The following is an 18,100-nucleotide window of genomic DNA, read 5'->3' as shown; positions in this document are numbered from 1 at the left end:
TCACTGCTCACACTGTCGCATCAAAAAAGGCAGGTGTGCGATCACTTGTCCATATTTTAGTGCGTCATTGCCCACTGTATATATTCTGTCGGTGGATACTTTCTTTATGGTTAGCCGGCGACTTCCATATTCATTCGGTTGATACTTTGTTGATGGTGGTCCTGTCACTTTCTAGAACGGATTTAGGGACTGTGGAAGCATGGGTGCAGGTAAAAACGTCCCCGGAAAAAAGGTTCCCGGCAGATACGGCCCCGGAAAAAACGTCCCCGGAAGAAACGACCCCTGAAGAAGCATCAACTATTAAATAACAGCCCCAAGGCGAAAATTGGCCCTAAGAATCACTTCTTTCAGAACTCACATGGAAAAAAATACACATGATATACCATTTTTTCTTGGCTTTGAGTTAAATGTAATCATCATTTCGAAACTCCTCTGGTCGCCCGAGGTGTTTAGAAGTACGGCCGAAAAGCATGATGACAGAGCCATCTGGCTCCTCATACGTTGCGTGGTTCCAAACTCCGCAGCTCGTTAAGCAATCATTAAGACAGGTCTGGCCAGCTTGGTAGTATTGCCCATTGAGAGCAGTACAAGTGCACCGGCGCGAGGTATTCTCGGAGAACAGCCCAAAGCAGAAGGCGTCACTAGAACTATCTTTCAAACCTTTCGGTGGCGAGATTCAACTGTTCCCCTGATAATGATGTAGAAACCTTGCTGAAGTTCCAGTGGTAATGGAGATACATTATAGGGGAGGGCAGGACGAGGCTTAACCGGTCGTGCAATATGGTCATCATAAAGCATTTCTCCAAGCTTCTGGTCTAGTTTAGTCGTGGTCAGCTCGCCTTTCCCCCACAAACAAAGCGAAGACAAGGCGCTGTCTCAGTATTACCGTTGCCGTCATACATACATTGTTATGAACGCCTGCATCAGTGCCATGTTCAGTCGCTTCCAAGGCGACATGTAGCATGCATCATTCGTCATAGCAGCTCGCCACGGGGAAGCGCAATCTGCGTCCTATAGCGCAAAAACTACAGTTCCCGTTAGAGGACATTTTTTTCTACTTCGTTAATAGGGACATTTTTTTCCGGAGAAGTCTTTACCGGAATCGTAGAAGCCTATCGCATTTTTTTGTGCTTTGGATAGAAGCAGCTCACTAAACGTTTTCCTTTTTGAAATTTAGTGCAAGAAGGCCCTGTAATTTCTGTTTGGGTAAAGGCTTGACAAATGGACTTCAGAAATGATTTTTGTTTTCGTTTGTTTGTTTGTTTGTTTGTTTGTTTGTTTGTTTGTTTGTTTGTTTGTTTGTTTGTTTGTTTGTTTGTTTGTTTGTTTGTTTGTCTGTTTGCTTGTTTGTTTGTTTGTTTGTTTGTTTGTTTGTTTGTTTGTTTGTTTGTTTGTTTGTTTGTTTGTTTGTTTGTTTGTTTGTTTGTTTGTTTGTTTGTTTGTTTGTTTGTTTGTTTGTTTGTTTGTTTGTTTTTATACACCAAGATCCAGCGACAAATATGGCTATAGCTGTATTGGGCTTTTTACTGAATTGGGACATTTATGTCGGATTGAACAAGCCCACTGGCCACCATAAAAAAAGGAAAAGGGAGAGGGGGGGGGTCATTATTTTGACTTGCATCAAAATGTGCAGTGCTCTAGTAAAAAAACGAGCTCGCTTTCATAGAAAATGAAGCTGTGTAACCTGGAAAACTGTAAAAAGAAAAGACGGGTATCTATATAGACACCCCCTTGTCCTTGTGAGCAGACTGCGTAGACGTGGAGATAACTTTCTATCGCAGATTCCTGCGGCTAACAGGCTACTCTAGGATCATAGACTAGTTTTCAGCAATGATATCACAAACCTAAATGAAAAGTAGTTACGTGTTGAAGCAATTTTCTGTTTCAGCATTTGCTGTCTATTTTGTTCTCTGACCAACATAAACGTATCCAGGAAAAGCAACTGAATTGATATGCACTAAGATTGAAAATTGAATCGCGTTGTCTTGGGTGCCTTTATTAGTTAATTTCCAGGTGGCATCATGCCCATACCATGCTGTAGCATAAATAATTTCCATTTGCCATGTCCATGCCATCCTAAGTCGTTTTGTTTCTCTTTTTTTGACTTTTTGGTAGATCAAGGCTACACTTACACCGCACCTGTACCCTTGAACACGTGCTCTAGCAGTCCGATGATGGTTTTTGGACAACCAGGACCTGGTAAGTGGTCGAGAACGACTACCGCATGTCAATTCATGCTATTTGATATGGCGTCAGTGCCCCAGAACTGGAATAACATGGAGTATATTACCGGAAGGAGGGCTCAATACGGAAATTGTACTATCACCCAGAATTTTGTTTTTAAAAAAGCACTAATCAAGTGACGCTTAAAGGATGTGCGACTATCACACGTGCAAAAAAAAAAAAAGACATTACGCGCAAAAAACACCAGTCTGCCCCATTATGTTAGTACATACATAGCGGCTGATTTTTTAACAGCTCACATATTTTAAATACCATGAGAGATACCTCGATGCAGTCTGTACAGGTGAAAGCAAGGCAGACATTATGGTTTATGATTGGACGATCATTAATTAAGTTAAACTGATCAACTCAGTATATTTCATTTTAAGAGGCAATTTATGTTAAAAAATTCAATGCCGTAAGCATTATAGGTGACTTCCTTATTTAAATTTCATTCATTCGTGATGTGGCTCAAAATATCGAATGCCGTAAATACGCGCCTAAAGCACATTGATTTAGTATTCGCGCACTTTTGCATTTATAAAATGGCCTCACTGTGCGTGGTATTGCGGCCACAATTATGTTAACTCCATTAACATCATCAAATCCACAAACAGTGCCTGGACTTGATCAATAAAAAACGGCAGCAACACATTTATACAAACCACAAATGCTCTATAACAAACTCAACGAGTTCTCAGATGTGAATTTTGGTGTTCGACGTTTTGAGCCACATCGCGACTAAGAAAATTGTAAAAGGGGACTCAGCTTTGGTGTAGATGGCCCTCATTTTCGCCATATTACTCCTTTAAGACAAAATAAATTTAATTGGGTAAGTTTAATTCATAATTCCGAAATAATTAAACTCCTCTCTTCACGCTAATGCCCTACCCTCGTTCTCCGCGTTCCTTCGTGCTCTATCTTTTCTTGATATTTAGCTGTGCCCCATGTTCGGTCTCCTTCACTGTCACCTGTGTTGAGCGTTCACCGTGCTGGTTACACCGCCAACCACGAACAGGCGCTTAAGAGCTCCAGTCTAGAAAAACCGCACATCAGCCTTCTCCTCATCATACCCATATTTACTTTTGGGCTTTCTCAACGCCTAAATGCATAGAATCTGATTCCATACCAATCCAGAGCCTTAAAGAGAAGATGCCCCAAATTCCGCTCCATTTAGTCTACACTTCTTCTGTAAAGACGTGCTTTGTGTGCTGCCGCAGTAATTTGGGCGCTACTGTTGTGTGAGCACGGGGCCGCATACATAAGTCAAGTGTTAGCACGAGCTTTCTCAATTCCCCAACATGCCATTAGCATATGTTCTGACTCACTGCAATTGATGAAAAGTGAATCGCATCGTTGATTATCATGACGATGATTCAATGCCAATTTTTTCTTTAGCTTATATTGTGACCGTTATCGGTGCCACCTGCAACCTCAAAAGGGGCCTGCACGATCGCCAGTGTGCCCACTTCTCTGGCTGCTTGTACCTGCTGCTTGTACATGTGCCCGGCCTGAACAGAATTGGTTCGTATTAGTAGAGTAAGATGGTGCGCTTCCGGTGTCGCAGTGTCCATCGTGACCGTGTTCAGCAGCTGGGGTCCACACCCGGTGTCCGTGTCATGTCCCTACTGCAGAACGTTCGTCACCACCCAGGTGTGTCCGCAGCCCGGACTGCTCACTTGGCTCATGTGCAGTGGCATGGCCATGCTTGGGTGAGTGACCCCGTTTTGCCTTCCCTCCGACGCACGTACGTTCTCGGAAATGAAAAGTACTTTCTGTGTTTTGCTAGGCAAAGCTAAGGATAGCCTGAAGCGAAAATAGCAGCCCAAACAGACACAACAGAATGTATAGCCGGCAGCAAATGTATGCGAGATTTTGATTAGAGAGGGGGGAGGGGGGGAGCAATAACATATTCTGCGCAGTCACGCAGTTTGATTCTCTGGAATGCCTGCAGGATTCAGAAGATCACCTTATTATATTCTCTGGTGTTATTATGATGCCATAGGGTTATACGCCGGTGCAGTACTTTGTTTTTCTGCATACGGATCGCTCAAACTTGTACCGCACTTGAACTATCGGGGACAAAAGCCCCTGGAGCAATTGACCAAATCCGGCTTCTAATAAGAGGTGGCAAGATATGATGGAAATCGTACCCTCCGGGGCCCTTCGATCTCGAATCAGACACGCTACCCCTAGGCCACAGAGGCACGTTCATACGGCTTCGCTTTAACGGGACTCTGCGCATCTGTTTCAGATGACATTTCACATAATTGCGGTTACTTACGACTGTATGCTAATCAATATGTGTGAGAGAACATCGGTACAAGTTAAGATATTAGTGATTTAGAGCAACTGACCATGTTAGTTCACTGCATATGGCTAATTATGGCTAGATACTTCAACGTATAGGGCCTTTCCGGAAAGTAATTAGAAAAAGTGCGTAGAAAGCACACTTTATTTGATAAAATCCTGCAGGCATCTTCTCAAATATTCTGGAATCTTGTTCAGCAGCTTCTTGGTTACCCTGTGGAGAACTCCCATGCTGCTATGTAGGTGTCCCTTCAACGCGCGTTTCATCCTCTGAAACAGAAAGAATGCAGGCTGTTAAAAAGATCGGGGCTGCTTGGTAGCTGTGGAAGTGCACTTCGCGGGACGCATCGTCTCAGACTATGGAGGAGTTCACATAACAACTCCGACCTGCCGTCTTCCCGGAGGGACCTTACCCACTACGGGCGATCCCATTGCCGTCATGAAACATTATTCACTTCGCCTTTCGACATCCACGCCATCCTAGGGCGAAGATACCCACTCCCGTGCCACTCTGAGGCCATGTCTTTTTGTTTTGGCGTAGTATTGAAAGAATCACGTTCCATCTCCCCTAGTGACTAGCGTCCTAAGGTTTCAATTAATTTTCATTTCTTGCAAACGTTTGGCAGAAATTCAGAGCCTCTAAAAATATAAATTCAGTCAAACTTCTGTGCCGTGTCGCCGCTTCTTGCGTTTCACTGCACAGTATTTATACTTGCATGATCACTTTGAGTGATCAGGATTCGAACCTGGGCTATTGGGCGCAATGCAGCAGCCCCTGATCGTGGCTACACGACCGGGTGGCAGGCGAGCTGCTCTTTAGATTGAGCAAAAAATGAGAAAGCCAATTAATTGTATACTACAAAAGTAGTCAGCTTATTCCCATCTTTCGTACAAGGACATGCATTCTTTTTTTCTTGCACATCTTCACTTGTTTGCCTTTGCGACCCTTCTCACGTATGGTATGCATACATGTTCTGTAGGCATGGAATTTCCCGTCTCGACGCTACTCATCCTATAAAGGACGCTGTAGTAGATCGCTTCGGATAATTTACACCGCCAATAGTTCTTGTAGGTATTCACTTTGGTTCTTAAACGTGTTTTGTTATTTAGGCATTAAAATTTAAAGCCTTTTAGGAATTAGAACATAAAATGACTTACAAGGAGTGCTAACATTTCTTGCTTTTCATGAAAACTGCACAACATATATTTATTCTGTGCCTTAAAGAACACGACACTGAATGCTATTAGTAGGATCCGAGCAGGCAGTCGCAGGTTTGGTTGCATTCAAAATTGGACAGTCAGCACATTGTGCCCTGCTAAAGTGTTTTGTTTGTTTGTTTTTTTGTTTGCGTTTTTGCTGTTTTCGCGCTGAACGCTGTTTGATTTTATTTTGGGAGGTTTTTGTATGTAGGCAGTTTCTTTAGGGCCCTAACAATCGCGGAGCTCACTTCACATTCTATTGTGTTCTTGCCGTCTTCTAGTGCATTTGTTATGCCTTTGTTTATGCCATGTGGTGATGATGACTAAGAAAAGAGAATGCAGAAATCAGTTTGTTTATTTTCTTTTTTTTTTTTTTTTGCTTCAATTGTAGACCCTGTGGTGTCAGTGAATCCACTTCAAATGCCTGCACTAATGTTCCTGCTTTTAGTAGCCTCAAGGCATCTAATTTTCTTTCAGCCGAAGGAACCGAAAAGCACCCTTTACTCTTCATGTAAGAAATGACGCATTTCTCAGCACGTTCTGGACGTCATCACTCCAGTCGCCTTTAGAGCAGCGCCACATCGTCCTCTCCAGCGCGCGCCTCTCGTCTCACGCACCCTCATCGGCGATCAACCAGGCCGCGAACGTCACTTGGAGGTGTGAAAGCTGTAACCCTCACTTTAAAACAGAGGGCGCCACTGAACACAGCAAGCAGGAATAAAGAGGGAGAGGGGAGAAAGGTTATTTCAAAAAATCTGAGCATAAGATAATGGGAAAGGGGGGGAAACGTATATAATGAAACTTAATTATGCTGATGAATGTTTATCAAGACACCACTTGCTTAGCGAGCACATTTTCGAAGGCGTTGCTTTATGAGTATCAGTATCAATCAATGTGGACAGGCCTTTTCACTCATGGTTTGAAGCTACATGCAAATTATTCCTTGGAAATGTTCTATGACGCAATAACCTCACACAGGCTTTGTCATACAATATCGCTAAAATTGCATGCAAATATCATACAATGTCACTCACCATAATAAGATATATTCCACACTTTATGATAATGTATCACTTCGTATAATGTTTGCGTGCTAGTTGATGTAATAGCATCAAACAGCATGGGGTCGTTGCATCGGAGAAAATTTTTGAATAAGTTTCCTTCGGCAGACAAGCAAGTAAATCAGGAAGTTTGAAGACATTAAATAGATCTATTGCGCCAAACAATGCAAGCTTGAATTAATCTTTATGTGTTTAATACTGTCATTAGGTCTTTAATGCTGCTGGCACCAGGAATCATAACTACTTCTTGGTCACCTATAGTTCGTTACATAATGTTCTCACCTCGAATGCACCGTTGTGTCGTGTCGTGTCGTATGGTGCGCGCAATGTATCGCAAACTGTACTGTTGATCTCCGTGCAAGTTTTGATGCTTACCCTCGGTAGCTGTAAATTTCTGTAGTGCTTTCTTGCACGTTACGTTTCACGTTCCTGAGCTGTTTTAATGACCACGCTTTTTCGAATATTCTTGAATGGAAGGCTGACAGAACACAGTCAATAAAATTTAAATGTTGTTTGGCTTCCATTTAGACACAAAACTCAACTGCAGCGAAGAGTACGCCCTTTTTGGTTCACTTCTTTAAGCACCGCTAAGAGGATCAGAAAATGGCGAAACATTGAAATCAGGATACATTTAGCTCAGTAGAGCTGAATTGAGGATGCATTCCAGCACGACTAACAGGGGCAGCGCTACGGTTGAGTGGAAGTGCTGTGCATTTATAGCGATAAATGAAAAATACTGACAAACATAGCCTCTACAGAGCCGCCTGACCTTCTGTAAAATTGGGTCCTTATGCGAAGTTCCTTGATGCAAAACATGCGCTGGCTGAGTTTTCTTTATTGTTGCGTTTAATTTTATCGATTTCTATCAAATTAGAGGCCGTCTGATTCTTTTTTTACTCCATTCGAACACACTGAATACTGGGTGCACCTATTGTGCATTTGCGCCTGATTGTGTAGTTTTCCCCCAAATAACAGATGTTGCGACCGAAGCGTGCAAATTTTCTCAGCTCTTCTGCCGGGTTTTTTCAAGAAACAGAAGCCTGCTGTTTGTTTTCGGGCTCACTGAAGGTTTTCGTATTGCGCACGATTTGCACGTGCACATTCCCGGCTGTTTTGAGTCGCGAATAGCAGTGGCATACCGACTTGTTTGCAAATACATGTTAAAAACGTGATGACCAGCTCGTGCGGAATTCCATATCCTAGAAAAAATACAAGTTACATGCCTCAGCTGATTCGTCAGCTACGCTACCATAAAGGCTACTAGTGCCAATTTCGCTCACATTTGAAGGGAGCACAAATCCTAAGTTGCTGAATTTACGCGTCTCGCGTGTTAGTGCGCACGGCTGTTTGCGATGGAGTCTTTGAAAATACATCCGTCAATATGCAGTGCCGTTGGTTACATTATTCTTTTTGGAAACGAGGCAAGGTGATATCTCAAATACTACTTGCGGCAGTCCGACAGCTGCCTGGAGCACCGAACTATGGTCGTCCTACTTGGAGAGAGAACAGTTTTCGCTGCGTTAACTACAGGGTGTTGCACAATTAGACCCGCGCTGTAGAATGCTTCTCCCAGCTAAACCGCGGAATCCTTGCAGTTCAGATTTCGCACAGAAATCACATTTTGTCGCTAGTATTTGTTAATACTAAATTTGTTTGTGGTACTTGCCTGATTCGATCAGAAGAAGTAAAATATTCCCATCGCCTGCGGCGGCGGCGACGCCAGACGAACCGCTGCCCCAGCGATGGGACTGGTGGCGCCACCTCATGCTGCAGCAGGAAAAGAGGGGGCGAGCGTTTCTGGCAGAAGGTTTGAGTTGTTGTAAGCAGCATGAGGTGGCGCCACCAGTCCCATCGCTGGGGCAGCGGTTCGTCTGGCGTCGCCGCCGCCGCAGGCGATGGGAATATTTTACTTCTTCTGATCGAATCAGGCAAGTACCACAAACAAATTTAGTATTAACAAATACTAGCGACAAAATGTGATTTCCGTGCGAAATCTGAACTGCAAGGATTCCGCGGTTTAGCTGGGAGAAGCATTCTACAGCGCGGGTCTAATTGTGCAACACCCTGTAAATGTGCTGAGAAGATATAGTTTCTTCCTACCGCTTTGTTCTTCTCTTCCAGGTGCGTGTTTGGTTGCTGTTTCGTGCCGTTCTGCGTGTACGAGTGCCAGGACGTGGAGCACTTCTGTCCAAACTGCCGGCGTATACTCGGTGTCTTTCGACGCATCTAAACTACAATCATGAATCCGATTTCCGAGAAAATCCAATAGCTCCCTCGATGATACTGGACGCACTGTCTACTCGAACTTATTCCTCAGTTTTTTTTTCGGTCCATACCGTTGCACAATGCGCTGCCCAATGTTTTTTGCTCAGTAATCTACAAGCCGATGTGAAGGTTTCGGGGCCAATTAAGGCATCCGTGGCGCAGAGCATACGTGTGGCCGTGCGGCAATATGTGATTACTACCGCTCACAAGCTGTTAAATCACCAGCATACTTGAGCAAATTAATGACCTAATGCTTACACATTTTAAACATCGGATAAATTTTATATTTCATCACTGTTCGTCCCCTGAGTACATAAATATAAATAAAAGCATTCTGCAAGAAAAATATAATTAAATAATATCGAATTTGACAAATTTTACCATTTTCACGCACCTTATTACCACGAACAATGGGCGAAGACGCAGGCGAATGCAGGATATCGAGTTCGAAACTCGAAACTGCCCCATCATTTTAAATGTACCATCACGACGAATATGGTTTCAGGCTGCTTTGAGGTTAGAGTTATCTTAAGCACGAGTTTGTTTCAAAGCCCTTCTGCAGCTCTGACTGCTTATAATTCAGCCTTACGTTTATAAACGTAACGTATAGAAAGATTACTTCATGTACGCTTGCAGTTCACATGATCATAGGAAAGCAAATTAAAACCATTCAGAGTTCTTGCACTATACATCATATTGCAATGCCAGAAATGACACAATCAATGAGTTACTTTGACCTGCATAAGCATGCTGTTACGCTGCAGCTACGAGTGAGTTGGCTCGGTAATTTTTTCACTAAATGATGCATGCGGCCTTGCGAGCTGCTCTAGTTGAGCCGAACTTCTCACAACGACCTGAAAAACGTTCGATATCAATCCCCTGGCCCGTCAAGCCATTCGTTTCTCAGCCACTAGCATGGAATACTGCGCGTTACATGACATGCGTTCTAGAAATTTGCATATATTTGATCGCTTTTAATAAACGTTTGCGTTATTAGCTTCTTTCTTTGGCGTTAGTGTGTGTCAGCATGTTGCATTCTTGGCGCACGAAAAAACCATGGGCACAGAACACGACTGACCAGACATCGTCTCATTGCAATATAGCTACTCGCTATTGTGGCTAATACCAGTCGCGTTGGGCCACGTCGCGTCGGGTCAGTGGTCAGTCGATCGACAGCTGTTCCCGAGGACATGCGTGCTATGCAGGCCTTTGCTGCCACGTTTGGGTGGAGACGAAACGCATGACGGTCGTATGCTGCCGATACCAGTGTATGTTAAACAGTCCCAAGTAGTCGAATTGTCAAGCATACATACATCCTTTCCTTTGAAGATAGGTTATAACGAAAGTTACTTGAAAAGCATAGAACGCGAGCGCGCAGTTCATGCGTCAACTAAAAATGGCCAGAACCGACAGATGTACAGGTCAAAATGAACCAACTAAACTCGTACGAGCTTTCGTGTCACCTCCACCTCCGAAGTTAATATGCCATTGTCTCGGGAACAACAGCTGGGAGCTTTGTGCTAGAAGTCGAAAACTCTGCTGTCCTTGCTACGCGGAAGTAAGGCAATACATTCCGAAGGAGTGAAAGGGCAAGTGTGAGACACCTCCGCTCCCTACAAATATGCACCCGAAATATCAGCAAGCAAGGAAGAGTGGGAAGGTCATGATGACTGACAAAATCTACTTTAAATTAGAGCATTCTTCGTGGTTGCTGCGCGTCCTTTAGAAGTCTCGACAATATCGGTGGTGCGTCAGGGGCAAGCGATAAGTGAAATTTCTGTTCGGCGCGGGAAAACGGCAGAGTTAGAAGAGATTATGATCGCCTTTTCATATATCCAATCTCGAACAAGTCATTATGGGCCCGCCTATTTCATGCAGAAATAAGCGGCGCTCTATCGCCCTGCTAGCCTTCAATATCCTGAAAAAATCTCGGGTATGCGCTCCGCGCAAACAGCGTATTTTGGTACTAGGTCGTCAAGGTGTAGAAGAAAATGAGCATTCACGTGCCGCTGCCCATGTTTTTCTCCCCGTGTGTCTCGCCTGATCCCTTTCTGAAGTCTCGGACTCTGAATAGCCATTATTAATCTATTCAGACATGTTACAGCGCTCACCCTTATCGCAACAAATGTTCCCGTGTCCAGCCAAGAGATCATACACACCAGAGCAGCGTCATTTACTAAGATTACACACCATGTTCTTTAAAGTTCCACTACAGCTTCACGCTATAGAGCCAGAACGCTTTTTTAGCTGTATGTAAATTTTGCGGGCAGAAAGCAAATATGTGCCACATAGTATGAGCCTGCTAGGTTAATAGTGCCTTAGACATTGCTGAACAGCCAACATGGGAAGCCCTGTCCAGCTCGAACCTCGTGGACTAGCGAGCCTCGTGAAACCAACGGAATCCCAGAATAAGGATCTGACCAACCTTCGCATAATGTCCCGTTCTTTTTCTTTTTTTCATCAATAAAACGGATTCATCATCATCACCAAGAGCATCATAGCTTGCACTGCTTTGAGCGTGATTTACTTGCTATACTTATTGTTTGATTACATAAGACATCAACCGATCAGCGGAAGATTTGAACCTAGAGATAATGAAGATAACGAAGGGATGATTAGCACCGTCAACGATGACGTGCACACAAGATACAAGATCGCTTAGTTCAAAGTGTTTAGTTGAGCCAGTTTTCAATGGCTTCCTAAATTCATTGTTACGAAATATACGGCAGAGACAGATAGGGAATGACCGCACAATGGCAGTCCTCTCTATTGTGCACTGTTTGCATCCGGCATTTCAATACGAATAAATAAGTATTATAAACATTATGCAACGAAGGAGGCGGGTGTGGAGGCTGTAGAATTTTTTCAATATCCAATTCACTCTAGCCAGTTCACTTTATCACTATCGAAGTGGAGGACATAAGGATAAAAGGGCTGTAGCATCTGCGCATTAGCCAGAAGCACGCGTTTCAAAATTACTTGCTCTTGCTGTTGAAATTCTCAACCGCCTCCTGACTGCTCACATTGAATCTTCTAATAGCGAGTCTGCTTACGTCACATATCAATCATGTTTAATATTGATATCAATTATTAGTTTTGAAGTAGTGCTGTAATATAACGTTTCCGGAATGAAACAGGGCAAAATCTACAGTTTAAAATTGAAAGAGCCAAATTTACCAAATTAGTCGTATAATTTTTCAATACATGATGGTGTGCAGTTGCTCCAACACACTAAGCCTATCAAATAGCGTCTAGAATAATGCTACGAGTGTGCTCTACCGTGGTCATATTCTCCTCTGTAGTTCGATAAAGAATGAAGTTTTATTGTTGTTGTCCTTGTCGTTGTTTTAATCCTTACACAACTCCTGTCTACAATTTTTTTCATCGGCTTCTTTTATATGGTCTTTATTAGCACACACGACAGTTTCGTCCCGTCCGGCACAGAAACGGCAAGATTAATAAACTCCACGCTTTCCGACAAACCGCTTAAGTCAGCGCCACTGCTACTACTTTTACGCAACCTGTATCCGGTTGACGAAGCTCTGCCTGCTGGAGCAGCATTTTGCGATGCACGTACTAGGATACATGTCTGCAGCGTTACTCTGAAAATTGACACCCGTTTAGAGTAGGCTGAGTGTCTTTCTGTACATCTGATGCTATATATCCGCCTACACGCTGTGTGTTCTTTCCACTGTTTGATGAGGCTGTATGACATGGCTATGGCCTGACATGACTCTTCGCGCTTAGTGTGTCTGCCTCAACTCCAATCTACATGAACATTGTAATTTTTTCAAAGAAGATCTGCGAGGAAAACTCAAGCGACACCTTGATAGTATGTTATTTAGCAATAATGACTGTGTTTTAATAGTGATACTATTACAACATCTCAGAGTACCCGCCAAAACTAATGTTTTGGTTTTACTTCGTGAGACTCGCGACAGATGGCGCGTCTGTGCGTGATCCTCGCGAGCAGGAGGTTCACGGCATATGTTTCGAATCCTAGGCCCTAGGCCTAGTTAGCGCTGTTACGGTCTGCCCACTGACCGGCTTGTATCCAGCTTGTATCATGCAAGAGCTTTTGGTAGGGGTATACTGAATGGATGCGCTATGAGCACAAAAATATTGTGAAAAGGAGGGATGTGTACGATAAATGAACAGAGGCCTATTTGGCAGAGAACGTTACTTAACGCTTTAAAGCCAAGTTTATAATGCGAAGTCGCAAGCCTTAACCAGCCTTAACCCAGCCATTGGCCCACCTGCAAATGTCGTACGTGCTCTATTCTACATTCTACTCTCACTCGTGGAATATAATTTCTTAGTGTGGACGAACAAAAAGCAATTTAAAAAGCATGACATCGCCTGTCAGACAAAGTTTTCATGTAACAATGTAAAATCTGTTCCTTAAACATAGGGGCTCACATATCCAAAAACTGCTGTTAAGAGAAAAAAAAATGTGCCGTGACCAGGATTCGAACCTGGGTTATTGCGGCCACAACGCAAGGTACTAACCACTATACGATCACGGCTGCCCGAAAGGACAGAATGCCGCACCTAGTGCGTCGTAGAAACGAGAGCACCCGATAACTGACTGGCCTACAGGCTCCCTACAGGCTTTGTATTGCTCTGCTCAAATGCTTTGATGCCTACGTTTTCTACGCCAACAAGCCTATTTATTTCTTTTATTTCGGCACTGCTCAATCCCGTACAGCTTTGGCTGGCCGACAGAGTTCATTGAGCCTTGATTTCGGGTTACTGCGGGGATCACATGTTCCCAGAAAGTTCGAACAAGAAAATCATGTACTAGGACGCTAAGGCTTCGCCTTGAAGTAGAAATGATTGCACCTTTATTAACGCATTTTCATTCAGCGAATTTGTAACATTGAGAGACTGGCACTGGTTTGGTAAAGTGTTATAGGAAGAAAAAGAAATGCCGTAGTGTAGGGCTGTGGAATAAGTCGACCACCTGAGGTCTTTATGCAATATTATGCGGGATTCTTCTCTCGAGCAGTGGGAAGCCGTGTTGGCCGGCTCAGACCCGGTCGCTGTCAGTCATGGGTTGATGATCCTCTCACACGGAACCGTCCACAAGGGCTCTCTAGTGGAAGTTTTTGCATCCAATAATTAACATGCCCAAACAACGCGCCCCACACGGACGCCTTTCGTTTTTATTTCTGATAAAAGGAAGGCGGTTCACTAGGGTACGACTAAATATTCTGCTAAACTGTTGAAGCTCGCACCTCAAGTTACGTTCATAACTTGCCGTTGATTTCTGCTATTGTTGGTCTATCTATATTTCGGTTAGGAATTCACTCTATTATATTTTATTTATTTTGTTGTAGTTCCTACATTCACCCCCAGGAGCATTACAGTAAGGGGTGGAAAAATATGTTTGACGTAGCTTGAGTGCCATGGAAAAAAATTAAAAATACAAGCAACAACACTGGGCAATACAAACAATTCGATAATAACATGTAAGGACATCTATGCTTGAAATGGCGGTGTAAATGTACACTTGAAATAAAAAATAAACGCATGGTCATATCTAGTCATTATACGAATGAAAGTTTCGGAGGAAGGCTGACATACTAAGCAAAGCCATCACCATCAAGCAAGTGTTGCCTCTAACGTTGCGGTAAATTCGGAATCTGATACAACCAGATCTATTTCGCGGGAATAGGTTCTACGATCTGACTGTGCGTAAGAAAAATGATCATGATAAAATTGAGGCACGCGCTGATACTTCTTTAATATTATCGGTGCGATTTCGACGTTGCGAAATATATGTAGGTCGGAAAAGATAGCCATCCGCATTGAGTGCTGTTCGACTCGGAAACATGTTACGTAAAGAGTTCAGGGGAAAGAATTCCCGCAGAGAAGAAAGCAGCGCCTATATCCATGCTATTGTTTATACCTGTTGACGCTGCTCTGAAGCGAATATTCGTGGGACAAAAAGGGCGACTCGGTTTTCAATCGTTTCAAGTTTGCTAAAGAGAGCATTTGCGTAAAGGTCCCATTTACGCATGCGTATTCTACAAGAGCAGAATATGTGATATAGAATAGTTCTGAATTCTTGAGGTGTTAGCTTAAAGTTTCTTTTTTTATAATATTTTATTATTTTTATAAGAATGGCGCGCTTTCAAAGTTTAGCTATCAGCATGGTGATTCCACAAGTATGTGCTAAGCCTTGAGCCTAAATACTTTGAATCGTTTACGTGCTAATAATTTTGCTGCTTAAGTAGCACTACGCATTTGCTGGTTTATCCTTCATAGTAGCAAATATGCCTGCATTTCGACACATTTAAATTCATAAGCCAGGTGTGACACGAATGCGAAATTCAGTGAGACCATTTTGGAGTCCTAATCTGTCGGAATCAGGCTTTATTTCTCAACACAAGACACAATCAGCAGCATATAGACCGAGAACAACAGTGAGCCAACGCTGACCTCTGCGGCGCTCCTGAAAGGACGAAAACCTATGTGAGAAAGTGCGGAACCGTGCGTTTACTCTTTTGCAAGTGCTTTGCCGTCATATTCAAACTTTGTTGTAATTTTTTTTAATAAAAATATTGGCGGCTTTCACGAGATATTGGCGATTTTCACGGCGAACTCGCTCGGCCGAAAATGCACATTCGCATGTCTTCCCCGTGGTGTCGTAGCTTGAAAACATTGCTGCCTGCCATTTTGCTTTTCAAATAGATGGAAAAGCCGAGAGGATTCGTTCTAGTTATTTCCCGTCCCCAGCGGTCCAAAAACAAAGTGGGCTGGAGAAAGTAAGGATTGGCAAATCATTTACTTTATCAACGGTCATAGGTTCACAGCACCTTCTTGGAGAATAACTCTTTGCTTCAAGTAAGGAGCCAGTTTTATTATAGGTTTACATCCTTTTAATCGAAGGAATTTGGTGATAATCGTGGCAATTCGTTGCACACGTAAATGCGCGATGGAACACTAAAAAAGCTGTGCCTCGTCGTAAGCCAAGTTGCCATTCAAACGTCGGAATCATTTCTTTCTCAAAATAAGACGCCAAATATAGACAAAGGTCAGATACCAGAAACGCTAGACATGAGCTCATTCAGGAACCTAGGGGCCAGCGGGTATGAAAAAAAAAAAAAAAAATGGCAAGGAAAGTCTAATTAACTCGCCGAAGGAAGACATAATTTTACATGCTAGACTCCATTGGTATGTTTCCCTTCATCCGTTTCATGCTTGGGAGTATGCTAAGTGAAAGCGCAAAAGGAGCCTACGTCTACTATTCGCACCATCGCGCCCTGAGGGCGCACATCTCTATGGTATCGAGTTCACGCTGCAACACATAGATTAGAAAGCTTGTCTCAAAGCGCTCATTCAGCACCTACTGCGTTACATGGTCAGTTGTTGCGCTAGAGAGAAGCCGCATAGAAGTATAAGCAAGGAACCAGAACATTACTCTTAGCGCAACAGTCGCGGGGGTAATATTTGTTCCACAGAATACCATTCCAGCACTGTAAAACGGTCTGCTCACAAATATGCGTACAAGAACGTTGCTAGCTCACGCGTGAATCGCAGTGGGATTGAGAGTGCTCATTTCGAATTCCTGCTGTCGACGGACGAAAGCACAACCATCACGAACCATTTAGATTCCAGGGCCATGTAAGGATTTCACAAAGCCTTGGAACAATGCAGCATGGAATCCGAAACGTGCTCTCATTTTTATCAGTTCCCTAATGAGCAGGAGCGCTCAGAGTTGGCGACCTTCACGCCAAGAAAAAGCCTCGGAGGCAGCCGGAGATTATGTGCCGTTCCGCTTTCAAGACATGTCTCTGGGCACTGTTCGACTATCTCCATTCTGTAATCGATTATTTGATTTACATCGACAAATACAAAGCGTTTATCTTTTACTAACCTCTCAGCTTGAATGACAAAACTTTAATCACTCGTGCACTCAATGAAAATTGTAATTCTGACCAGAACAGTGGGAGTCGTTCCTATCAGTTGACATCCAGGGTCGATTTCGGCGCCACCTATAGCTCCTGAAAGTCATTGATGCACTGCTTTCCATATGCTGGTAAACCTGTACGGTTATCCGGGCAGTTTCAGTAGTCTCGGTATCCTTGTTGATGGTTCTCTTACTAAGTCAACGCACACATTAAATAGGGGTTCTAAAGGGGAAGGATGGTTACAGCAGCGTTGATGTGGAACAATAGCAAGGTCTTCTGACTACATAGGAAAGTTTGGGCGCGTGGGCGCGTCGGCTCTGTTTCCTAAGTTTGAAATTTGCCGTATATTTCGCATCGGCTTCCAACTTGTGCAACAAGGTAGTGCCAGAAATTGTTTCGGGAAATTTGACGCTCCAGCCCCTGAGCCATTCCCAGCTTGTTCAATAAATCACCCCTGGAGAGGATATTTAGATTCTCACAGAAATGAGATAAAGCATGCATTCGATGCCTATTTGGCGAGATCCCGAATGATCGTCATCCCAATAGAGACGCCATTCAACATCCACATCAGCATATCCAGACGGCTAGAAAGGAAAGCAGCGCAACTCTCTGAATTTTTTTGTGTTAAAAATGAATTCACCCTTTCCAAGCCATTGAGTCCATGACAAACATACTGCGACAGTGGTCACGCTGTACCAGTGAATCAGCGAATATCTTATATAATATTCAAATTCATTCCTCATAGGGTCTCCATAGCCTTCTATATGCCACCTAAATGTTGACTTCTTACCTTATATGCAGCGGGCGAAGCGAAAAACTGCTGATCTCTTTTATTCGAGTTCAACCTTTCTTTCAAACTGCGCATTACGTCGCAACGTCAAATAGTCTATTGTCATCATGGTCTCCCGCCATCTTTCATTGCCTCTTCTCTTTCTGCATTGCGAAAAACGCAGTGAGGTCCTCGAGCGAGTACGTAAATGTCACTTTCCTCAATTTCGAAAGTGCTGCGAAAATGCCTTGAGCGGAAGGCCCCAATAATCGACGCAGTAAGTTACACGGCGACGAACGTCGCTACATCGATTTTTGCTTGTATACGTGAATCGAAGCTATAGTTGTAGACGGCAG

At 43.5% G+C, this 18,100-nt stretch overlaps 1 protein-coding gene and 1 non-coding gene across 2 annotated transcripts; one reads left to right on the top strand and one right to left on the bottom strand.

Annotated features, from left to right (window-relative positions):
* The first annotated feature begins 2,174 nt into the window (after nt 1-2,174).
* LOC146198761 (LITAF domain-containing protein-like) lies at nt 2,175-9,024 on the top strand. The gene is made up of 3 exons (XM_084592641.1): nt 2,175-2,199; nt 3,791-3,935; nt 8,916-9,024. The coding sequence occupies exons 1-3, from the start codon at nt 2,175-2,177 to the stop codon at nt 9,022-9,024; spliced, it is 279 nt and encodes a 92-aa protein (XP_084448767.1).
* A 4,489-nt stretch (nt 9,025-13,513) lies between these two features.
* TRNAH-GUG (transfer RNA histidin (anticodon GUG)) lies at nt 13,514-13,585 on the bottom strand. The gene has a single exon. It is a non-coding gene; the product is annotated as a tRNA-His (tRNA).
* Between the last annotated feature and the right edge of the window lie 4,515 nt (nt 13,586-18,100).

Source organism: Amblyomma maculatum, chromosome 2 (genome assembly GCF_055883805.1).
Source record: "Amblyomma maculatum isolate TAMU_Amacu chromosome 2, ASM5588380v1, whole genome shotgun sequence".
Lineage (NCBI taxonomy): Eukaryota > Metazoa > Arthropoda > Arachnida > Ixodida > Ixodidae > Amblyomma > Amblyomma maculatum.
Note: the sequence above shows the minus strand (reverse complement) of the source record. Positions and strands in the feature narration are given on the sequence as shown.

Coding starts and splice junctions, on each gene's coding strand:
- LOC146198761 (XM_084592641.1), top strand. CDS start 2,175: ATGGTTTTTGGACAACCAGGACCTG. Junction 2,200..3,790: donor TTTTGGACAACCAGGACCTG/GTAAGTGGTCGA, acceptor CCGGTGTCGCAG/TGTCCATCGTGACCGTGTTC. Junction 3,936..8,915: donor AGTGGCATGGCCATGCTTGG/GTGAGTGACCCC, acceptor CTTCTCTTCCAG/GTGCGTGTTTGGTTGCTGTT.